General features: G+C 45.0%; 1 protein-coding gene across 1 annotated transcript in view; it reads right to left on the reverse strand.

Moving 5' to 3' along the window:
* Window positions 1–1,402: 1,402 nt before the first annotated feature.
* Window positions 1,403–25,826, reverse strand: part of LOC120980044 (ADP-ribose glycohydrolase MACROD1-like) — a 175,127-nt gene continuing 150,703 nt past the window's right edge. The window contains exons 3-4 of the mRNA XM_040408913.1: window positions 3,478–3,597; window positions 1,403–1,467 (exon numbers count right to left, since the gene is read on the reverse strand). Of these exons, the coding sequence (XP_040264847.1) occupies window positions 1,403–1,467; window positions 3,478–3,597 (185 nt within the window). The remainder of the gene's footprint in view (window positions 1,468–3,477; window positions 3,598–25,826) is intronic.

Genomic DNA, 25,826 nt, shown 5'->3' on the forward strand with positions numbered 1-25,826 from the left:
TGACTGGGCAAATCCCCTCCATATAATGTCTCCTGCATTCAAACACAGTACATCTGCACTAGACTCCCAAAAGTGCAAATGGAGATGGCAGGTCCAGTGTATCGGAAGAGAGGAGACGTCACATTGATCTGATATACCAGGTCACATGACTCTCCATCAGCAGCCATTTTATGAAGATGACTTCTGTGTGAACAGCACAAAAGACTTGGTAAACAAAGGGCCATACCTTCTGAAATATAGAAAATGGTGCAGAATTTCAACTCAGGCTATATTAGTAATTGCCATATAATCACCTTACATATACATTGGTCGTCAGTAACCAGCAAGTGGCCAACCCCTTTAAGGCGATAAGCTCTTCCGTCCTCTGAGTAAAAGATACTTCCTCATATCTTTCCTATGGCTTGGGAGGGTCTGGAGATCACCAATGAAGGGGGATAAAGATCTTTTATAGGAAGACTGGCCCATAGGAAACAAAGAAGAACATGAAGTGAATGAGGCTGAGCTGTGCCCAGGCCACGTGAAGCAGTGAGAAGGCCACAGCCCAACGGCAGAGGTCCCCAGTGTCGGCCCACCACGATCAAATGCTGATGACCTATCCAAAGAATAAATCATCAGTAAGAAAAAGGTAAAGAACCCCTATAATTAGGAATGCCCACTTGGACGTCTATGCAAGAACAGGGATTTCAATCAGTAAATTACAATTTATACTGAATCTTGTCAGATCTTCTCAGATTCTCTTGCATCATACCAATAGATTGAAGAGCCTTTTCCATGTGATAGATTTGTCTCATCCATGTAGGCAAATCAAAATTACCAATATAATCACCCAATCCTAAAGAAATTATATGTGGAATATTCATGATTTTATTGCTGACAAAATTCTAAAACTTAAATCCAGAAGCCATAGTGACACTTCATTCATAAACCTGCTTTGTATCAACCTTTACTTAATTCAAACTATGTTCATCAATCAGGGACCAAAAAATATGAAAAAGTTACTGCTGGTGCGCCTTATTTATAAAAAAAAAATGTCAAAAGATATAAACACTCCGCACTACAGTAGAAATATCGAGGGCACAGTGAAAAAGGAGGTAAAATATAAGACAGCCAGAACTTTGTCTTTACCCCCTTCCAATCTGTCCTCAGACACAGTAAGCAAAGTATGTTTGCATATACCTATATTTTTGCAGCTATATTTTTCAGAACATAAGATGCTCCCCCCCCCCAGGTTTAGACAACATTAAATTATTAGACTAACATATTTTCTACTAATTAAAACTTCCCTGGTAGTCTAATGAGGTAGAGGGGTTTAATAGTTTACAGTCAGCTCCTGTTAATCCTAGTGAAACGACAATGACACATGTTGTCACATGATAGGAGTATCAACATCACTATAAAAATCTCATTTATCCAGCAAAGTGCTGTATGAACGCTCTGCTGGATCATTAAGAAAGCAGTCAGGTGGATCTGCAATGTGGGAACACCCTGACTTAAAAAGTGAGTCTTATTGTCCAAATAATAGTGTATTTCTTCTCATCTCGTTTGAGCCCTATGTGTTCTGTATATGCCAGAAAAGGTTCTAGAATATATATCAAACATATCCATAGGGCTTCAATCACACGACCAAGGCCGTTTTGGGCTGTCCTTTTGGGATTTGAGAGGTCAGTATACATTGGTATACCTGGTAATGCTTCATACCATAGGTAGTAGGGTAGTAGACTATGCTATTCTGGACACCGGTATCCCACAATAAGCATATACCACGCAGCATATAAGTTTAATGGGAGTCAATAGAGGACATATGCCACTGTATGACTATTAGACGTATATGATGGCCCTTCATGCACGTATTCTCCGGGTAGTTCCGGGAGTGGTGGTTTGTTTGCGCTTCACGCTGGAGCACACCTAGACACCGGCTTCTGCTGGTGGTGCGCTCCAGCGTGAATCGCATGACCGCTTCCGGTTGAGCCCGGCTCTGTTTCGCGCATGTTGTGAGCTTTGTTTCCGTTTCCATGCTGGCGCTCTGACATCGCGTCTGCTACCTCTTATGTTCTTTGCTATAAACGCTAATTATTACCAGCTGTGTATCCACATGTGAGTGTTTTTTAATTAAGATATGGGACTATGAAAAGGAGGTGTATTATCCATTCTTTATCCCCGGAAGAAGCCTGTGTGGCGAAACGGCGTTGGGTGGAGGTGGTTGCAGAGTCGACGTGCTATCAGTGGTATTGTTATTTTCCTATTTTCTGCCCACTATGTATTTTTTGGTCATTACCTTTTAGTGGCTTTCATGCACTGGGTCCTTCTGATTGTTTTTCTGGGCTTTATGGATTTATTGCTTGCTTTCCATGTACCATGATGGCTGATTCACTCTGCAGTTTCCTCCCTGTCCTCACTTGGGCCTCTACTTTTTGACTATATATGGAGGTTGTTCTATTTTTGGTGGGGTCTATCCGAAGTATGAAGGAACGCTCAGATATAAAGTGAACAGAGCCTAACCTAGAATCCAGAATTGGAAGCACATAGAAAAAAACATATACTTCTCTTCCAGATGTAATCCAGGTTTTGAGGAAAGAAAAACTGTTTGGCTAACATATCACAACCACCCTGTGTGAACCAAAACTTAGCATTTTATCAGGACAAGGATCCCACCACAGGTCACTTTAGCATGATGTCTGAGGTTGGTCAGTCTTTCACCTCACAGTCTCAATCATCCTCAATAATATGCGCTTTGAGTAGAGTGAGACTATCTAGTATCTCAATGACTGCTTACTTCAGTTGCTTCTCTTACAGGCCCTGGCTTTTGTTTACAACAATTACATAATTATTTCTTCATTCTTTTAGAGTGTCTGAAAGTGCAAATGGCATTCTAATGTCCTGTTACCCTATGTCTAACAACGCTTACAATTGTTCTATACAGATACCTATTGATCTGCTCCTTATCGGCATGCATTTATTTGGTCCCTGTAAGAAGCATTTTATCGTGTGCTTCATCTGAAAACACAGAAATAAGCTGATAGATGCCAAAAGAGCCAACAAAGACTTGTGAATAGTTAAATACATTCTTATTACTGTCAGCTTGTTACTAACACACCAGCACCTACTACATTCTCACTGTGACTTTCACAGTATAACACAGGAAAACAATCTATTATGAGATGATGACACTTGTCTATTGCCGATTAAAGCCCCTTTTAATTGAGTACATATTGCTGCAATCCACAGAGTACATCAAAGACATGACTTTCTAACGCTGAAAGAAAATGAGCCAGTAGACATTTTGTGCATGACTGCACCTGCTACACCTTACTGCTAACAAGTGGCTGCACTTCATTACACATTTTCCTAGTTGTTTAGCAACAAGTGCACATTCACATATTAACAGTATACAGTGTGGTGAATGGAAATACCTTGTTGCAAATGCTCTTGAGATCCTTCTCTCTTGCAATATATACAGTTCTGTTTTGCTCATCTTACCTGTATTAACAATAGCATCTACCTCTAGTTTAGTGATGTCGCCTCTGACAAGAGAAATCTTCTCATTCAGATCTTTGCTCTTTGGGAACTTGACTTCTTCAGGCTGTCTGGCTCGAGCCTCTAAAGAATGGGTGAACAAAAGAAAACTGCTTTAAATTTCAGTTTACTGAGATTACCAGTTCTCACCAGTTCTCAGTAAAAATAGCCATACATTTTAAACAAATAAAAGCAGCCAAGCTGGAGACAGAGATTCATTGACAGAGAGAGTAAAACTAACCCTAAAATGTTCTTCAATTATATAAATGGTAAAAAGTTTAAATCTGAAAGAGTTGGCCCTTTACAGAGTGATTAGGGAGAAGTTGCAGACAGCGATGAGTAGAAAGTGAATGTATTTAATCATTTTTTTCTCCACTGTATTCGCTGAGGAAATGCAGAGTGTCAAAGTACCCATTAAAAGTGGCCTGTCTCACCCAGGAAAAAGTGTAGCAGCGTCTTAAAAAGATTAAACTAGACAAATCGCCGGGACCAGGTGGCATAGACTCCCGTATCCTAAGAGAATCAAGTACTGTAATAGACAGACCCTTATTTTTGATATTTAAGTAATATAGTAACATAGTTTATAAGGTTGAAAAAATACATCTGTCCATCCAGATCAGTCCAGATAAACGACATCCATTAATTCGCCACGGTCAAATCTAGAACTTACCTCCTCATAGAAACTGATTAAATTAGTTTGACATGACCGATCCCTCATGAAGCCATGCTGATATGGCGTTATTTGCTTATTTTTATTGTAAGGTTATGTACGTGGGAAGGAATAATGCAAGTCACCAGTACATATTAAATGGTAAAACACTCGGTAACACTGACATGGAAAAGGACCTAGGAATTTTGGTGAACCGCAAACTAAGCTGTAGAAACCAGTGTCAGGCAGCTGCTGCCAAGGCCAATAAGATAATTGGCTGCATCAAAAGGGGCATAGATGCCCATGATGAGATAGTCCTGCCACTTTACAAATCACTTGTCAGACCACACATGGAGTACTGTGTACAGTTCTGGGCTCCTGTGAACAAGGCAGACATAGCAGAGATGGAGAGGGTTCAGAGAAGGGCAACTAAAGTAATAACTGGAATGGGTGGACTACAGTACCCATAAATATTATCAAAATTAGGGTTACCGTATTTTTCGCCCCATAAGAATGGGAGGAAAATGCCCCTGCGTCTTATGGGGCGAATGCTGACAGTTTAACATCGCTGGATGCGATGTACGGAGCGGGGGCCGGGGGAGGGACTGGGAGGAGGAGCTGGGGGCCGGCAATAGCGGCGGGGCGGTGCGGTCACTGTACTATAGCCCCGCCCCACCTCCGGTATACTAATATAAAATGTATTATTGAATTAAAAGTTATTAAACATGCCCCCCTCACTCCTAATAGTACCGTATATCCTAATTGCTTCTGTATAATGCCGGCAGGCAGGCCGGGTGGGCGGCAGCGTAACTCCCTGATGTCACGTGCCTGCGCCGCCTCCTTTATGAATGAAGCAGGTGGCGTAGGCAAGTGACGTCAGTGAGTGACGCGCCAGCCGCCCGGCCCGCCTGCCGGCATTATACAGAAGCAATTAGGATATACGGTACTATTAGGAGTAAGGGTGGCATGTTTAATAACTTTTAATTCAATAATACATTTTATATTTGTATACTGGGGGGGGCACACGGAATCTGTGGATGGCACAGTTAAGGGGTGGGGGTCTGTGGATGGCACTGTTATGGGCTGGGGGGGGTCTGTGGATGGCACATATATAACAGTGCCAGCCACAGATCCCCCCCCCTGTAACAGTGTCCGTCATCCACAGATCCCCCCATAAGTGTCCGTCATCCACAAATCCCCCCATAAGTGTCCGTCATCCACAGATCCCCCCATAAGTGTCCGTCATCCACAGATCCCCCCATAAGTGTCCGTCATCCACAGATCCCCCCATAAGTGTCCGTCATCCACAGATCCCCCCATAAGTGTCCGTCATCCACAGATCCCCCATAACAGTGTCCGTCATCCACAGATCCCCCATAACAGTGTCCGTCATCCACAGATCCCCCCATAACAGTGTCAGTCATCCACAGATCCCCCCATAACAGTGTCCGTCATCCAAAGATCCCCCCATAAGTGTCCGTCATCCACAGATCCCCCCATAAGTGTCCGTCATCCACAGATCCCCCATAACAGTGTCCGTCATCCACAGATCCCCCCATAACAGTGTCAGTCATCCACAGATCCCCCCATAACAGTGTCAGTCATCCACAGATCCCCCCATAACAGTGTCCGTCATCCACAGATCCCCCCCATAACAGTGTCCGTCATCCACAGATCCCCCCATAACAGTGTCCGTCATCCACAGATCCCCCCCATAACAGTGTCAGTCATCCACAGATCCCCCCCATAACAGTGTCCGTCATCCACAGATCCTCCCATAACAGTGTCCGTCATCCACAGATCCTCCCATAACAGTGTCCGTCATCCACAGATCCCCCCCATAACAGTGTCAGTCATCCACAGATCCCCCCATAACAGTGTCAGTCATCCACAGACCACCATTAGTTCCAAACCCACCAAAAGCACACCTTTTGGTTAAAATTTTTTTTCTTATTTTCCTCCCCAAAAACCTAGGTGCGTCTTATAGGGCGAAAAATACGGTATTCACTTTAGAAAAAAGACGACTGAGGTGAGATCTAATAGCTATGTGTATATATATCAGGGGTCAGTTCAGAGATCTCTCCCATCATCTATTTATCCCCAGGACTGTGACTCAGGGATATCCTCTACATCTGGAGGAAAGAAGGTTTCTACACAAACATAGAAGAGGATTCTTTACGGTAAGAGCAGTGAGACTATGGAACTGCCTGCCTGAGGAGGTGGTGACGGTGAGTTCACTAAAAGAGTTCAAGAGGGGCCTGGATGTATTTCTGGAGTGTAATAATATTACAGGTTATAGTTACTAAATATTGGTTGTTGATCCAGGGAGTTATTCTGATTGCCTGATTGGAGTCAAATTGTTCCCATTAAATGAGGAAAGTTGGCTTCTTCTTTTTTTTTTATATTAATGTTTTATATTAGTTTCAACATAAGTCTTTGCAACAAGTAAAGACTGCATTGGACTCAGAGGCATCAAATAGCTCATCCATGCAATACGATCAAATACGATTATGTACCCATAAACGCGTTGAACTCAAATGATTATTTTAGCACCATGGGTGCATCTATTTTCTCTCATTATGTAACCTTATTTTTTATTTTTTTTATAAACGATTATTAATTTTTTTATGTACTAATTTTGTTTTTATCTATTATGTATTACTGTCTCCCATCCATTTAGTCACTACTCCATTGAATTCTAATTCTCTTATTTTATAGTATACAGTTGCAAGAAAAAGTATGTGAACCCTTTGGAATGATATGACAATAGACAATCACAGTCTGCTTAAACTAATAACACACAAATAATTTTATGTTACAATGTTTTTATTGAACACACCATGTAAACATTCAAGATGCAGGTGGAAAAAGTATGTGAACCCTTGGATTTAATAACTGGTTGAACCTCCTTTGGCAGCAATAACTTCAACCAAATTTTTTCTGTAGTTGCAGATCAGACGTGCACAACGGTCAGGAGTAATTCTTGACCATTCCACTTTACAGAACTGTTTCAGTTCAGCAATATTCTTGGGATGTCTGGTGTGAATCGCTTTCTTGAGGTCATGCCACAGCATCTCAATCAGGTTGAGGTCAGGACTCTGACTGGGCCACTCCTTAAGGTGTATTTTCTTCTGTTTAAGCCATTCTGTTGTTGATTTACTTCTATGCTTTGGGTCGTTGTCCTGTTGCAACACCCATCTTCTGTTGAGCTTCAGCTGGTGGACAGATGGCCTTTAGTTCTCCTGCAAAATGTCTTGATAAACTTGGGAATTCATTTTTCCTTCGATGATAGCAATCCGTTCAGGCCCTGACGCAGCAAAGCAGCCCCAAACCATGATGCCCCCACCACCATACTTCACAGTTGGGATGAGGTTTTGATGTTGGTGTGCTGTGCCTCTTTTTCTCCACATAGTGTTGTGCGTTTCTTCCAAACAACTCAACTTTGGCTTCATCTGTCCACAGAATATTTTGCCAGTACTGCTGTGGAACATCCAGGTGCTCTTGTGCAAACTGTAAACGTGCAGCAATGTTTTTTTGGACAGAGGTGGCTTCCTCTGTGGTATCCTCCCATGAAATCCATACTTGTTTAGTGTTTTACGTATCGTAGATTCGCTAACAGGGATATTAGCATATGCCAGAGACTTGTAAGTCTTTAGCTGACATTCTAGGATTCTTCTTCACCTCATTGAGCAGTCTGTGCTGTGCTCTTGCAGTCATCTTTACAGGATGTAATGTCCAGCAGTATTGATCCCTTTAAAACATAACTTTTACTTTGCAATTTATAAAATAATACCACCGTAGTGGTTCACCAGTGAATAGTGATAGGACAAACAACAATAATCAAAGATAAACAATGTTCCTGGGAGCTGGTCGTGGATATACCTATAAAGGGGTGAGTGAACACAAGGCAGCTGAGGGGAGCAGATGGCAAATCTATACTCTCCCTATGTTCTCCCTGACTAAAACCTCAGCCCAGGGACGTCCCCTGATGATCTTTACAGGATGACCACTCCTAGAGAGAGTAGCAGCAGTGCTGAACTTTCTCCATTTATAGACAATTTGTCATACCGTGGACTTATGAACAGCAATCGTTGGTCTTCTGAAAGCTCTTTTGTGCGAGACATCATTCACATCAGGCACTGCTTCTTGTGAAAAGCAAACCCAGAACTGGTGTTTGTTTTTTATAGGGCAGGGCAGCTGTAACAAACACCTCCAATCTCATCTCATTGATTGGACTCCAGTTGGCCGACACCTCACTCCAATTAGCTCTGGGAGATGTCATTAGTCTAGGGGTTCACATACTTTTTCCACCTACACTGTGAATGTTTACATGGTGTGTTCAATAAAAACATGTAACATTTAATTCTTTGTGTGCTATTAGTTTAAGCAGACTGTGATTGTCTATTGTTATGACTTAGATGAAGATCTGATCTCATTTTTTGACCAATTTGTGCAGAAATCCATATCATTCCAAAGGGTTCACATACTTTTTCTTGCAAATATATATATATATATATATATATATATATAAATAATCTTTATGTAATTTATACTGATATTTCCCCTGTCAAATAGTTTTTACCACTTTACCACTTATGGAAACCAAATACATATATATTATATATTCATTTTTTACTACTTCCCTTTCTATAGTATGGATTTAATATCTTGTTTTTGGTCTCTCTACTACATATGAAAATCTTTCACCCCCTCCCCCTTCTTTATGTTTTATTCCCCTTCATTTTTTTGACTTGATAAAGGGGTACTTTGTACCCCGAAATGCTTTATCCTGAATCAAAAATAAAACTTTCTACTCTGATTCTCCACTTCTGGTTGTGTCCTGCGCCTCTTAATATCAACTACCAGCTCAACAACTAGTCTAGCATATCTTCAGTGCTATCTCTTCCTGCTTGCCATAGACATAGCAGGAGTGAGCAGGAAACAAGACAGGAGACAGCACATGCCTTCTCTTCATACAGCTTATTGGCGAAGGTGACGGTTGTCGGACCCCCGCCAATCTGATATCGATGACCTATCCTGAGGATATGTCATCAATATTAAAACCCTGGAAAACCCCTTTAAATAAGGAACATGTTATTAATATTGTTTTACAGGGAACTTGTCACCAGGTATTGTTGCATTCAGCGGGGCTAGCCCTACAAGGCATTGGGGCTGGTTTAACAGTGAATTTCCTGGTAATAGATTCTCTTTAAAACAATATACAGTAATTAGACGTTCTTTATTTAAGCTTATCTATTTTCTGATTACCAGTATATATTTTTATTCTGTCTTTACATAATTTTGATGGTGGTCATCCTGCCTGAGCTACTGTTTCAAGGTCTGAAAAACAGTTTGCAGAATGTAAGCAGCTTCAATGAGAACAGACCCACAAACATCTACAGGAGAGAGCGTAATTCAAATGTCCATGTTTATTCACACATAAGGTCAAACAAAAAACACTCTTTGCAAGGTTGGTGTTTGTTCACACCAAGTGGAAAGTTCATGCATAACAAAAAATGTCACCTTGTCGGCGGTTCTGCCTCCAGCATTTAAATTGCAGGCTTTAGGTGGTCTGCTCTCCCAATGCACAGGTCTCAGCTTTTCAGCCCAGCACAGGGCTCAGTTCCCACATCAGCGATTGCCAGAGCTCCTCTGTCAGAAAGAGGTAATCACCCTCAGCTGACACTGCTGGCTGTTTTTTTTTTTATAGGCCAGTCAAGACCTGGCCTGGAACGTGGGGAGTAGTCACCCACCCATCACTTTTGACTACTCCCAGTAAGAACTGTCCTGGATCAGCTATACAGCCATACTAAAATAACAAAGTGTCCTTTAGCATTAGCTGCCACTGACACCTGAAAATACAGGCTCTTACTTCATCGAGGCCAGGAACCTCGGTGACAAATACCTTCCGTCAACGACGGACCCTTGCGCCATCCTACATATCTCCCCCCTTTGTTCAACCCAAAGGGGGTAAACACTTGTCAGACAGTGTACCCAGGACAGGGCATCCTCGTTTCCCTGTAAACAGCTTTCCCTGTGTTCCACTGAGAACTTGACGTTCTGTAATGACAAGAACCATCTGGTGACCCGAGCATTCCTTTCTTTGGCCTGGCTCATCCACTTGAGAGGGGAGTAGTCGGTCACCAGACGGAACATTCTCCCCAACAGAATAGTGGAGCGACTTGAGTGCCCACTTGATGGCCAGGCACTCTCTCTCTCTCCAATATACTGTACCTAGTCTCGGCTGGGGTGAGTTTGCGGCTAAGGAAAACAACGGGATGTTCCTCCCCATTGATTTCCTGAGAGAGTACAGCTCCGAGGCCTACTTCAGAGGCATCGGTCTGTACCACAAACTCCCTCTTGAAGGTGGTGCGTTACCAAAACCGGTGACCCGCACAGGACCGACTTCAGCGCGGAAAAAGAATCTTCCGCCAGGCGGACCATTACGGACTTCCATCCCTTCCAGAGCTGCTAAAGTGGCAAAATGGGGAACAAACCTCATAATAGCCTACCATTCCCAGGAACAATTTTACTTGCCTAATAGTGACAGGTCGGGGCCAGTTCTGAATCGCCTCTATTTTATTCACTTGGGGTTTGATAACTCCATGTCCAATGATGTACCCCAGGTATTTAGTCTCCTCTAACCCTACCGCACATTTCTTTTTGTTAGCGGTCAGTCCTGCCTTCCTAAAGGAGTCTACTACAACCTGCACTTTGGGTAGATGACTTTCCCAGTCGGTACTGTGGATAATGATATCGTCCAGGTAAGCCGATGCGTACCGATGATGTGGATGAAGTACAATGTCCATGAGTCGTTGGAATGTTGCGGGGGTACCATGATTTCCAAAGGGTAACACTTTATAATGATACAGCCCCTCAGGGGTGACAAAGACAGTTTTATCTTTGGCAGCCTCTGTTAAGGGCACCTGTCAGTAGCCCTTCGTGAGGTCCAAAATGGAAAAATATCGGACTTGTCCTAACCTCTTGATAAGGTCATCTACCCGGGGAAAGGGATACGCATCGAACTTGGAGATTTCGTTTAGTTTTCGAAAATCGTTACAGAACCGTAACCTCCTGTTCGGCTTGGGTATTAAGACTATCAGACTGGCCCATTCGCTTTTGGACTCCTCAATGATGTCTAGTTGCAGCATTAGCTGGACTTTCCCTGCGATGGGTTGTCGCCGAGCCTCGGGTACCTGGTATGCTTTTAACCGGACTTTTGCCTGAGGCTCAGTGACCATGTCATTCTGGATTATGGAAGTGCATCCAGGGAGGTCCGAGAACACATCCGTGTTCCGACTAATAAACTCCCTGGCTTCCTGAGCCTGTTTAGATGAGAGGCTGTCAGCATTTTTTACCGTGGCAACTGCTTCTCTTGCATCAGACTGATGGGCTGGGCCTGAACCTTTTCTCCTAGAAAACCTGGCAGCGGGCTGTCTTCAGTAGAGGACTACCTACCTTTCGATGGTTTTAGTAAATTCACATGGTACACCTGCTCCGGCTTTCGCCGCCCTGGCTTGTGTACCTTGTAATTTACCTCTCCCACTTTCTCAAGTACCTCGCAGGGACTCTGCCACCTAGCTAGGAACTTACTGTCTATGGTTGGTACCAGAACCAAAACCCAATCACCCGGGTTAAAGTTCCGGACCCAAGCCTGCTGATTATAGACCCTACTCTAGGCTCGCTGCGCTGCCTCCATATTCTCCCTGACCAGAGGCAACACTTTCTCCATCCGTCCTTGCATCTGGGTGACGTTGTCACGGATGGTGTTGCAGAAAACTGGAAGTTATAAATAAACATCCGACTGACTTGATCCCAAACTAAGGAACATATGGGTGAACCCTATAAAACCACTAAAGCTCTCCCTGACTGCTTTGGCCATGCAAAGATCTTTATGATAGATAATCGCATGCCCTCGTACCTAGACTGAGTGACACCTGAAAACCCTATAATAGTGAGGGGACACGACCACCGGCTCCCTGCACTTAATACGGAGGGAGTCAGGGTCACCTAGAATCAAGCCAGCACGGAAACACAAATAAAGGAAAAGACTTATCTGAGGAACCAGCAGTTGCAGCCTCTTGCAGTGAACACAATCCAGGAAGTAGTATAAACCGCAAAGTGAGGCAGTATGGGAGGGAATATAAAGGGAGGCAATCAGTGTAAATAGATGACAGCTGGGAGAAGGAAAAGAGATGATAAAGTGAAACCAAAACAAAGAACATCATGCAAGAGGTACAGAAGAACGTCTGCCACAGCTTCTCACAGAGCTGGCGGTGACAATACCCCTCCCTCTACGAGTGGACTCCGGACACTCAGAGCCCACCTTCCCAGGATGGGACCTATGGAAAGCCCTGATAAGACGAGTGGCCTTAATGTCCGCCACTGGGACCCAGATCCTCTCCTCAGGACCATAACCGTCCCAATGAACGAGGTACTGGAGAGAACCGCGGATAATGCGAGAATCCACAATCCTAGAGACCTGAAATTCAAGATTACCATCAACAACAATCGGAGGAGGAGGCAAAGAGGAGGGTACAGTGGGTTGAACATACGGTTTTAATAGGGACCTGTGAAAAATATTATGGATCTTCCAAGTCTGAGGAAGATCAAGACGGAAGTCAACGGGATTGATGACGAACAAGATCTTGTAAGGCCCAATAAACTTAGGACCCAACTTCCAGGAGGGAACCTTCAGTTTGATATTCTTTGTAGATAACCAGACCAGATCGCCCACATTCAGGTCCGGACCAGGCACACGTCTCTTATCCGCCACAACATGCTTATATCTCTCACACATCCTCTTCAGATTACCCTGAATCTTTTGCCAAATAAATGACAAAGACGAGGAAAATCTCTCCTCATCAGGTAAACCAGAAGACCCCTCTCCAGAGAATGTCTCAAACTGCGGATGAAACCCATATGCACCAAAAAATGGTGACTTATCCGAGGACTCTTGGCAACGGTTATTTAAAGCAAACTCAGCAAGGGACAAAAATGAACACCAATCCTCCTGATTCTCTGCCACAAAACAGCGCAGATATGTCTCCAGATTCTGATTGACGCGTTCGGTCTGGCCATTCGACTGCGGGTGAAAAGCAGAAGAGAACGACAACCGAACCCCCAAGCGAGAACAGAAGGTCTTCCAGAATCTGGAAACAAACTGCGTGCCCCTATCAGAAACTATGTCTGAAGGAATGCCATGCAATTTGACAATGTGATCAACAAATGCTTGCGCCAGCGTTTTAGCATTGGGTAACCCAGGAAAGGGAATGAAATCACAGTCTTCCCCGAGGAACGAGGCAGGTCCGTAATGAAGTCCATGGACAGATGTGTCCAAGGACGGGAAGGAATGGGTAACGGGAGGAGAGAACCCGATGGCCATGAATGAGGGACCTTGGCACGAGCGCAGGTCTCGCAGGCTGCCACAAAACCCTCAACCGTCTTACGAAGAGCCGGCCACCAGAATCTCCGAGCAATGAGATCCACTGTGGCTCTACTCCCCGAGTTTCATTGAGAAAAAGGCACACGGTCGCCATTTGGCAGGAGAGGGACCCAGAGACAAGACCGCACCTACACCCACCTCAGAAGCGTCCACCTCAACAATGAAAGGCAGAGAGACATCAGGTTGTACCAAGATGGGAGCGGAAGCAAAACGCTCTGATACTAGAAAAGGCCTTAAGCGCATCTACCGACCAGGAGGAAAAATCTACCCCTTTTTAGTCATATCAGTGAGTGGCTTAACAACAGAGGAATAATTCAAAATGAACTTCCTGTAATAATTGTCAAAACCCAAAAACCGCATCAGCGCCTTCTGATTCTCAGGAAGCTCCCAATCAAGCACAGCGCGGACCTTCTCAGGGTCCATGCGAAAACCAGAAGCGGAGAGAAGAAAACCCAGAAATTTAATTTCTGGAACCGCAAACACACATTTTTCCAGTTTAGCGTACAGTTTATTCTCCTGCAGAATGAGCAAGACCTGACGTAGGTGGTCCCTATGAGTTTTGAAATCAGGAGAAAAAATCAAAATGTCATCTAGATACACCAGTACAAATTTCCCCATTAAATGATAAAAAATGCTGTTCACAAAATGTTGGAAGACGGCTGGAGCATTCATCAAACCAAAAGGGCATAACCAAATTCTCGAAATGGCCCTCAGGGGTATTGAAGGCCGTCTTCCATTCGTCCCCTTCCCTGACCCTGACTAGGTTGTATGCCCCTCTTAAATTTAACTTAGAAAAAACTTTAGCCCCAACAATCTGGTTAAACAGGTCCGGGATCAGAGGAAGAGGATAAGGGTCACGAATTGTGATACAGTTCAGCTCCCTGAAATCCAGACATGGTCTTAAACAGGGCTTTTTTTCTCAGAGTAAAGGTGGTGGAACTCACCCCCCCTCCCCTGGCCACGCTCCTACCCACCCCTAGAACCGCCCCCTAAACCCGCCCCTTTAGAGAACAGGGATGCAAGTAAAATTGCCAGTGACGGTCGTGACAGCCAGGCTGCCAGTGCCCACGGCAGTGGCGACTCTAGGAACAATATATAGGGGGGGCACAAAGATACCACATTTAAAAATGGGGGGGGCAAAAACAAAATGAGTATATATAAATAAGATTACAAAATACGAGAGAATTGCGGTATGCAGGGATACATTTATAATAAAACAATTTACTTACAAAAGAAGCTATTCAGTCGTCTGCTGTGCCGTCCTCTGCTTGCTTCCGCGGATTCTTTCCCCTTCTTTCTGTCTCTCGTCAGTGCGCAGGCGTACTGTTATGGTGGATCTGTGGAAGACACACTGTTATGGGGGCATCTGTGGATGACACATTATGCCTCTCATTAGCCCTCATTATGCCTCTCATCACTCCCTTATCAGCCCCCATATCAGCCCTTATGCCTCATTAGCCCCGATTATAAGCAATTATGCCTCATTAGCCCACATTATGCCTCTTATTAGCCCCGATTATAAGCAATTATGCCTCATTAGCCCACATTAAGCCTCTTATTAGCCCCCATATGCCTAATTAGCCCCCATTATGTCTCTAATTAGCCCCATAGGCCTCATTAGCCCCCATATTCCTCATTAGCCCCCATATGCCTAATAGTCTAATTAGCCCCCATTGTGTCTCTAATTAGCCCCATGATGCCTCTCATTAGCCCCCATTATGCATCATTAGCCACCATATGCCTCATTAGCCCCCATATGCCTCCAATTAGCCCCCATATGCCTCCAATTAGCCCAATAGCCCCCATATGCCTCCAATTTGCCCCTATATGCCTCCAATTAGCCCCCATAGGCCTCCAATTAGCCCCCATATGCCTCTAATTAGCCCCCATATGCCTCTAATTAGCCCCCATATGCCTCCAATTAGCCCCCATATGCCTCCAATTAGCCCCCATATGCCTCCAATTAGCCCCCATAGCCCCCATATGCCTCCAATTAGCCCCCATATGCCTCCAATTAGCCCCCATATGCCTCCAATTAGTCCCCATAGCCCCCATATGCCTCCAATTAGCCCCCATATGCCCCCAATTAGCCCCCATAGCCCCCATATGCCTCCAATTAGCCCCCATATGCCTCCAATTAGCCCCCATATGCCTCCAATTAGCCCCCATATGCCCCCAGCAGACACATTTTTTATAAAATAAAAAAACACTTACCTCTCCTGCTCCTGGACGGACGCCGCCTGCAATTCTCTTTCTCCTCAGTCGACTGTGCTCTGAACTGGCGCGCACAGCGTGAGGTCATAGAGCGAAGTACAGAGCGTTCACCACTTCCTGGTCCTTCGGTACACTGATGAGCGCTTCCATAATGGAAGCGCTCATTAGTATTCACCTGGGAGAATCAGCTGGGTGGCTGACGGGGGGGCAAAGAACAACATGGGGGGGAGATTGCCCCCCCCTCGCCCCCCCTCTAGCGACGCCACTAGCAGCGGGCCGGCTGGGCCCAGTAACTAAAGGGGGGCGGGGCAAGTCGTCGTAAATAGGTGGCAGATAGCCGTTCCGGTGCGTTCCGCCAGAAAAAAAGCCCTGGTCTTAAAGAACCATCTTTTTTCTTAGCAAAAAAAACCCAGCGGCAACAGGTGACTTTGAGGGTCGGATGTGTCCCTTTCTCAGGCTCTCAGAGATATAAGTACGCATAGCGACTCTTTCAGGTTGGAAGAGATTATATAAACGTGATTTTGGCAGCTTGGCGCCAGGGATGAGATTAATAGGGCAATCGTACTCCCGGTGAGGAGGCAGCTCCTGGACACCACTCTCTGAAAACACATCCGAAAATTCTGAGAGAAAAGATGGTACAGTCTTGGTAGAAACCTCTGAAAGAGACGCCGTGAGGCAATTCTCTCTGCAAAAGTCATTCCAACCATTTATTTGCCTTGCTTGCCAATCAATGGGGGGTTATGTTTAGTGAGCCTGGGTAGCCCCAACACTAGAGGAATAGGTAATCCACTTAGGACGAAACATGACATATCCGCAACATGAGCATCATTCACAGTCAAACGGATATTGTGAACTATGCCCTTTATCGATTTTTGAGAAAGTGGAGCGGAATCGATAGCGAAAACAGTTACATCCTTTCCCAAAATGCATACCTGGAAACCATGTGTTATAGCAAATTGATTATCAATGAGATTAACAGCCGCTCCACTATCTACAAAAATCTCACAAACAATGTTCTTGCTATCTAGCACCAGCCGGGCAGGTAGGACAAAACGGGAACTACAAGCAAACGGCAAACCTTCAATTTCCGCATCAACCTTGCCAATAGTAACAGATGGAAAGTTTTTAGAGGGTTTTTTTCTTTTTGTTTCTTTATTACCCTCAGAAAACTCCCTGAATATCCTACAGGGGCAAACATTTGCCAAATGATTTATACCCCCACAACAGAAACAAACCCTCCTCTGAGAGCTGAATCCTCTACTATCAGAGGCAAGCAAACCCAGCTGCATGGCCTCCTCCTCAGAGGGGATTGAGAGAGGCCGAGGCCCCTGCGCACTGAATGAGACGGCCCCACTGTCCTTGAACTGAATATGACAGGAAGGAGTGATCTCTCCTCTCTCTCTAAGACGCCTGTCAATACGAACAGCTCGAGACATGCCAGACTCCAAGGAGGCAGGTCTCTCATGAAAGGCAAATGCATCTTTCAATCCCTCCGAAAGACCATAGCAAAATTGACTTCGGAGTGCAGCATCATTCCAACCAGTATCAGCTGCCCATCTCCGAAATTCTGAACAATATATCTCTGCGGACTGTTTACCCTGGCATAAAAGACGCAGTTTAGATTCAGCCAGAGCAATACGATCCGGGTCATCATATATCTGCCCCAGGGCTACAAAAAATTCATCCACCGATCGGAGGAGCCGTGCCCCCACCGGCAGAAAAAAGGCCCAAGACTGAGCGTTATCCCTGAGCAGCGAGATGATGATCCCCACCCTCTGCTCCTCATCACCAGAGGAATGGGGAAGTAGGCGAAAATGGAGTTTGCAAGCCTCTCTAAAACGAACAAAATTCTCACTACCACCCAGAGAACGTATCCGGAAGCAAGATCTTAGGCTCGGAACAAACTCCATGAACGCATGCGGTCAATCAAGGCTGAAACCGGATCCATGCTTAAGACGGTTATGGCGGTTTATAATGTCACAGATGGTGTTGCAGAAAACTGGAAGTTATAAATAAACATCCGACTGACTTGATCCCAAACTAAGGAACATATGGGTGAACCCTATAAAACCCCTAGAGCTCTCCCTGACTGCTTTGCCCATGCAAAGATCTTTATGATAGATAATCGCATGCCCTCGTACCTAGACCTAGTGACACCTGAAAACCTTATAATAGTGAGGGGACACGACCACCGGCTCCATGCACTTAATACGGAGGGAGTCAGGGTCACCTAGAATCAAGCCAGCACGGAAACACAAATAAAGGAAAAGACTTATCTGAGGAACCAGCAGTTGCAGCCTCTTGCAGTGAACACAATCCAGGAAGTAGTATAAACTGCAAAGTGAGGCAGTATGGGAGGGAATATAAAGGGAGGCAATCAGTGTAAATAGATGACAGCTGGGAGAAGGAAAAGAGATGACAAAGTGAAACCAAAACAAAGAACATCATGCAAGAGGTACAGAAGAACGTCTGCCACAGCTTCTCAGAGAGCTGGCGGTGACAGATGTACTCAATAACACTTTTGTGTGGTGTGGGTTATTGTTCCCATGCTTCTTTGGCTATGTCCAACAGACCGCCATTTAAGAGTTAGAAGGGCGAGAACCCAGTAGAGGTCTGGGGCACCTCTCGCACTGTGAACATGAGATAGGGCAGAAGAAGGTCCCAGTCCCTCCTATCCTTAGACACCACTCTTTTTAACATGTTTTTTAATGTTTGATTAAATCTCTCTACCAGACTATCCGTTTGCGGATGATACATGGAAGTCCGTAGCTGTTTTATGTAGAGCAACTTACAGAGTCCCTCATGACCTTGGACATAAAAGGGGTCCCTTGGTCAGTCAGAACCTCTTTAGGTAGTCCCACTCGGGAAAACATCTTGTGACAGGCGCAGCACTATGAAGTGCCTTCTGCGCTGTGGCATTAGAAGAGTTTTGATATCTCTGACTTTTTGGTCTAACCAGACTGTCTATTACTCTGTAATTCCTCTAGCGCCTTTCTATGGAAACAGTAGGTTTAAAGAGCACACCAAATGAATGAAATAACTTCTTTATTAACCTCAACTTTTCCTCCTATATTACACTGCCACCTCCGCAGCAGATAGTCCATGTACATAAGACCTGTTGAAAAGGTATCACAAAATGGCAGTATGCATAAGATGGTGGTTCAACTGTTCAATCTTGTCATTCAACATAAAATGGTGGATATATATTGAGTATCTGTACTCTCACTTTAAGTTATTTAAGCACTTTATGATATCGCTGAGAGGTATATCTGAGGATAACCAATAGTTCACTTGCTCTACTTGGTTTGCAGTTTGCTCTACGCAATTGCTTATGATCTGGTATGAGCAGTTTGCATTTTTATGCAATTAGTTTGGATTGTATGATTGTATGGCTCAGTCGTTTGTTTGTATGGTGGAACTATAAGTAAACACACATAACAGTATACAGTTCTAATCACTATATTAACAGTAGGAACATTATATAACTGTTTTAAATACCTATTTTGGCCTCTCTGCTTCCATAAAACAAAGCTCTTAGTGGAGTGAATGTGTCCCGGATGATGTTGCAGATAGCTAAAAATTATAAATAAACGTCCAACTGGCTTGATCCCAAACTAAGGAGCATATAGGTGAGCCCTATAAAACCCTAAGAGCTCTCCCTGACTGCTATGCCCATGCAAGGGTCTCAATGGTAGATGATTGCATGCCCACGTACCTAAGACTGTGTGACACCTGAAAACCCTATAATAGTGTGGGGACACGACCACCGGCTCACTGCACTTAATACGGACGGAGTCAGGGTCACCTAGAATCAAGCCAGCAAGGAAACACAATAAAGGAAAAGACTTATCTGAGCAAACAGCAGCAGTCTCCAGCAGTGAACACTTCATCCAGGAAGTAGTATAAACCGCAAAGTGAGGCAGTATGGGAGGGAATATAAAGGGAGACGATTAGTCTAAATACGTGACACCTGGGGAGAAGGAAAGGAGATGACAAAGTGAAACCAAAACAAAGAACATCATGCAAGAGGAAGAGAAGGACGTCTGCCAGACCTTCTCACAGAACTGGCAGTGACAGTACCCCTCCCTCTACGGGTGGACTCCGGACACTCAGAGCCCACCGTCTCAGGATAAGACCTATGGAAAGCCCTGATGAGACGAGTGGCCTTAACCGCCTCCGGACCGCCTAACGCAGGATCGCGATCCGGAGGCGGCAGCTGCAGGCAGAGTCACGCATATACGCGTCATCTCGCGAGACGCGAGATTTCGCTCAAAGCTGGCCCGCGCATGCACATCGCGGGCCGGCAAAAGTTCAAGGAGTATTTCGTCAGCAACCTGCCAGCCAATAATCGTTGCTGGCGGGTTGCTGATTTTTTAAAAATCGAATCAGAAGCCATCTAACACCTTATATTTATAAATATAAGGTGTTAAATGGCTTCTCTGCTTCTCTGCTGGTCCTTTTGGTCGGTTGGTTCCAGCAGAGGAGCAGACATCACAGTGAGTACACCCAACACAACACTTAGCCCCCAGATCACCCCCATCACCCCAATTAACCCCTTGATCACCCCTTGATTGCCCCTGTCAATCACTAGTGAAAGGGAAAAAAAAGTGATCAGTGTAAACTGTCACTTTTTTTTCCCCACTAGTATTGACTGTTAGGTTTTAGGATAGTTTAGGTCCCTTGGTTAGGTAGTTAGCGTCAGTTAGCGCCCAGCCCACCGCACCGCAGTCACTTATTCGCTGATTAGCGTATCGCTAATCAGCATTTGTACTTTTATAGTATCTGTAAGTGATCAAAACTGATCACAGTCAGATCTATAATTGTATTAGTGTCACCTTAGTTCACCCTCCACCCAAAACGCAGTGTTTGCCCGATCAGGCCTGATCGGTCGCCCACACGTGCGTTCACCCACGCCCGCCCCATCGCAGTGACAATTTTTTTTTTTTTTATCACTGCACAATCACTTTACAAGCACTGCGGCGATAAAAAAATCTGTTTTGATATTTATTATCAATCGCAGCGGCCTCTGGTACTTCGCTAGCCTCCCATTTGTAAGACAGGCTTGCTTTTTTTCTTCGGTAGTCTCAGGGGATACCACTAAATTTAGTAGTCCAAATGTCAAACAGGGGGTATTCTTCTGAAGAGGCCTACAGGCTTCTGACCTAGTCGGATGAGGAATGGGAACCCTCATCTGACGAATCTAGCGGGTCAGAATATGAACCTGTAGAATGTAGTGGCAGTCTGAACCAAAGTTCGGACGAGGAGGTTGAGGTCCCTGATAGCACCAGGCGTACCCAGCCCCTTGTTGCTAGACCACAGGTTGCGCAGGATCCGCTTCAAGAGCAGCAGAGTGGGGCTGGCGCTGTCGGATTACGTGGTGAGGCATACACCAGCAGCGCAGCCCTCCCTGGACATAGTACCAGCACTGCCGTACAACATGGTGAAGTGGCGAGCACCAGAAGGGCAGTTGAAGCTGGTACGGTGGCATGTGCAATAGTTACCCCGACGCAGCCATCGCACAGACAGGCCCGTAGAGCCCCTAGAGTCCCTGAGGTGCTGGCAAACCCTGATTGGCAGTCCCCAACTTCAGGCGCACCTTTCACTGCCCAGTCTGGAGTTAGGGTTGAGACAGCTCAGATCGGTTCGGCACTGGGATTTTTTGAGCTGTTCTTGACTGCGGAGCTCTTGGACTTAGTCGTGGCATAAACAAATCGGTATGCCACTCAATTTATAGCCGCCAACCCGGGAAGCTATTATGCCCAGCCTTTCCGGTGGAAACCAGTCCAAGTTTCCGAATTAAAAAAATTTCTAGGCCTTCTCCTCAACATGGGTCTAACCAAAAAGCATGAATTGCGGAATTGCGGTCATATTGGTCCACGAACCCAATTCATCACATGCCCATGTTCTCTGCTGCTATGTCCAGGGCACGATTTGAGGCCATCCTGCATTTCCTGCACTTTAGCGACAACACCACCTCCCGTCCCAGTGGCCACCCAGCTTTTGACCGGCTCCACAAAATTCAGCCCCTCATAGACCACTTCAACAAATTTGCAGATTTGTATACCCCTGAGCAAAACATCTGTATAGACGAGTCCCTTATACATTTTACCGGGCGCCTTGGCTTCAAACAATACATCCCAAGCAAGCGCGCCCGGTATGGGGTCAAATTGTATAAGCTCTGTGAAAGGGCCACAGGCTATACCCACAAATTTCGGATCTATGAGGGAAAAGATCAGACCCTGGAGCCGGTCGGTTGCCCTGACTACCTGGGGAGCAGTGGGAAGACAGTCTGGGACTTGGTGTCACCCTTATTTGGCAAGGGGTACTATCTTTATGTGGACAATTTTTACACAAGTGTGCCCCGCTTCATGGCATTTGTTCCTAGAACAGATTGGCTGCTGTGGCACCGTGCGACCTAGTCGTTACCACCCGTCTTGCAAGGGGGGAGAGGGCTGCCTTGTGTAACGAAGAACTGCTCGCTGTGAAATGGAGAGGCAAGCGTGACGTTTACATGCTCTCCTCCATTCACGCAGACACGACAATACAAATTGAACGGGCAGCCAGTGTCATTGAAAAGCCCCTCTCAGTCCACGACTATAATGCGCTCATGGGAGGGGTGGACTTCAATGACCAGATGTTGGCTCCCTATTTAGTTTCCCGACGCACCAGACGCTGGTATAAGAAGGTGTCTGTATATTTGATTCAGTTGGCGATGTACAATAGTTTTGTTCTCTACAGTAAGGCTGTGTTTTGGGGTGTCATTTTACATATACCCATGCTGGGTGAGAGAAATATCTCGGTCAAATGCCAACTTTGTATAAAAAAAATAGGAAAAGTTGTCTTTTGCCGAGATATTTATCTCACCCAGCATGGGTATATGTAAAATGACACCCCAAAAACATTGCCCAACTTCTCCTGAGTACGGCGATACCAGATGTGTGACACTTTTTTGCAGCCTAGGTGGGCAAAGGGGCCCAAATTCCAAAGAGCACCTTTAGGATTTCACAGGTCATTTTTTACACATTTTGATTTCAAACTACTTACCACACATTAGGGCCCCTAGAATGCCAGGGCAGTATAACTACCCCACAAGTGACCCCATTATGGAAAGAAGACACCCCAAGGTATTTCGTGATGAGCATAGTGAGTTCATGGAAGTTTTTATTTTTTGTCACAAGTTAGTGGAATATGAGACTTCGTAAGGGAAAAAAAAAAAAACATTTTCCGCTAACTTGTGACAAAAATTAAAAAGTTCTATGAACTCACTATGCCCATCAGCAAATACCTTAGGGTGTCAACTTTCAGAAATGGGGTCATTTGTGGGTTTTTTCTACTGTCTGGGCATTGTAGAACCTCAGGAAACAGGACAGGTGCTTCAAAAAGCGGAAATTCACATTTTTGTACCATAGTTTGTAAACGCTATAACTTTTACCCAAACATTTTTTTTTTATCAAAGACATGTAGAACAATAAATTTAGAGAAAAATTTATATATGGATGTCGTTTTTAAAAAAAAAATTTACAACTGAAAGTGAAAAATGTCATTTGTTTGCAAAAAAATGGTTAAATTTCGATTAATAACAAAAAAAGTAAAAATGTCAGCAGCAATGAAATACCACCAAATGAAAGCTCTATTAGTGAGAAGAAAAGGAGGTAAAATTAATTTGGGTGGTAAGTTGCATGACCGAGCAATAAACGGTGAAAGTAGTGCAGTGCAGAAGTGTAAAAAGTGGCCTGGTCATTAAGGGTGTATAAGCTAGGGGGGCTGAGATGGTTAATGTCTGCCACTGGGACCCACATCCTCTCCTCAGGACTATAACCCTCCCAATGAACGAGGTACTGGAGAGAACCGCAGATAATGCGAGAATCCACAATCCTAGAGACCTGAAATTCAAGATTACCATCAACAATAATCGGAGGAGGAGGCAAAGAGGAGGGTACAGTGGGTTGGACATAAGGTTTTAATAGGGACCTGTGAAAAACATTATGGATCTTCCAAATCTGAGGAAGATCAAGACGGAAGGCAACGGGATTCCAGGAGGGAACCTTCAGTTCGATATTCTTTGTAGACAACCACACCAGATCACCCACATTCAGGTCCGGACCAGGCACACGTCTCTTATCCGCCACACGCTTATATCTCTCACTCATCCTCTTCAGATTACCCTGAATCTTTTGCCAAATAAATGACAAAGACGAGGAAAATCTCTCCTCATCAGGTAAACCAGAAGACCCCTCTCCAGAAAATGTCCCAAACTGCGGATGAAACCCATATGCACCAAAAAATGGTGACTTATCAGAGGACTCCTGGCGACAAAAAAGAATACCAATCCTCCTGATTCTCCGCCACAAAACAGCGCAGATATGTCTCCAGATTCTGATTGACGCGTTCGGTCTGACCATTCGACTGCGGGTGAAAAGCAGAAGAGCACGACAACCGAATCCCCAAGTGAGAACAGAAGGCCTTCCAGAATCTGGAAACAAATTGAGTGCCCCGATCAGAAACGATGTCTGAAGGAATGCCATGCAATTTAACAATGTGATCAACAAACACTTGCGCCAACGTCTTAGCAATGGGTAACCCAGGAAAGGGAATTAAATGCGCCATTTTGCTAAAACCACTAGAATCACAGTCTTCCCCGAGGAACGAGGCAGGTTCATAATGAAGTCCATGGACAGATGCGTCCAAGGATGGGAAGGAATGGGTAACGGAAGGAGAGAATCCGATGGCCGTGAATGAGGGACCTTGGCACGAGCGCAGGTCTCGCAGGCTGCCACAAAACCCTCAACCGTCTTACAAAGAGCCGGCCACCAAAATCTCTGAGCAATGAGATCCACTGTGGCTCTACTCCCCGGGTGCCCAGCAAGGACAGTATCGTGGTGCTCCTTAAAAACCTTGTGTTGTAAAGCGAGAGGCACAAACAACCACCCAGGAGGACAAAGATCAGGAGCCTCTGCCTAGGCTGCCTGAACCTCTGCCTCCAAATCAGGATAAAGAGCAGAGATGACCACCCCTTCAGCCAAAATGGGACCCGGGTCTTTAAGGTTCCCCCTCCCGGAAAACAACGTGACAGGGCATCCTCCTTCACATTTTTAACCCCAGGGCGTAACGTGACAACAAAATTAAACCTAGAAAAGAACAAAGACCATCTGGCCTGTCTCGGGTTCAGACGCTTGGCCGATTCCAAGTAGGCCAGATTCTTATGGTCGGTAAACGCGGTAATAGGGTGTCTGGCTCCCTCTAACCAATGGCGCCATTCCTCAAAAGCTAATTTGATGGCCAACAACTCCCTATCTCCCACATCATAATTTCTCTTTGCAGAGGAGAGTTTCCTTGAGAAAAAGGCACACGGTCGCCATTTGGCAGGAGAGGGACCCTGAGATAAGACCGCACCCACACCCACCTCAGAAGCATCCACCTCAACAATAAAAGGTAGACAGACATCAGGTTGTACCAAAATGGGAGCGGAAGCAAAACTCTCTTTGATACTAGAAACGGCTTTAAGCGCATCTACCGACCACGAGGAAAAATCTACCCCCTTTTTAGTCATATCAGTGAGTGGCTTAACAACCGAGGAATAATTCAAAATGAACTTTCTGTAATAATTGGCAAAACCCAAAAACCGCATCAGCGCCTTCTGATTCTCAGGAAGCTCCCAATCAAGCACAGCGCGGACCTTCTCAGGGTCCATGCGAAAACCAGAAGCGGATAGAAGAAAACCAAGAAATTGAATCTCCGGAACCGCAAACACACATTTTTCCAGTTTAGCATACAATTTTTTCTCCTGCAGAATCAGCAAGACCTGACATAAGTGGTCCCGATGAGTCTTGAAATCAGGAGAAAAAAATCGAAATGTCATCTAGATACACCAGAACAAATTTCCCCATTAAATGATAAAAAAATGCTGTTCACAAAATGTTGGAAGACGGCCGGAGCATTCATCAAACCAAAGGGCATAACCAAATTCTCGAAATGACCCTCAGGGGTATTGAAGGCCGTCTTCCA

The sequence above is a fragment of the Bufo bufo genome, chromosome 10 (genome assembly GCF_905171765.1).
Source record: "Bufo bufo chromosome 10, aBufBuf1.1, whole genome shotgun sequence".
Lineage (NCBI taxonomy): Eukaryota > Metazoa > Chordata > Amphibia > Anura > Bufonidae > Bufo > Bufo bufo.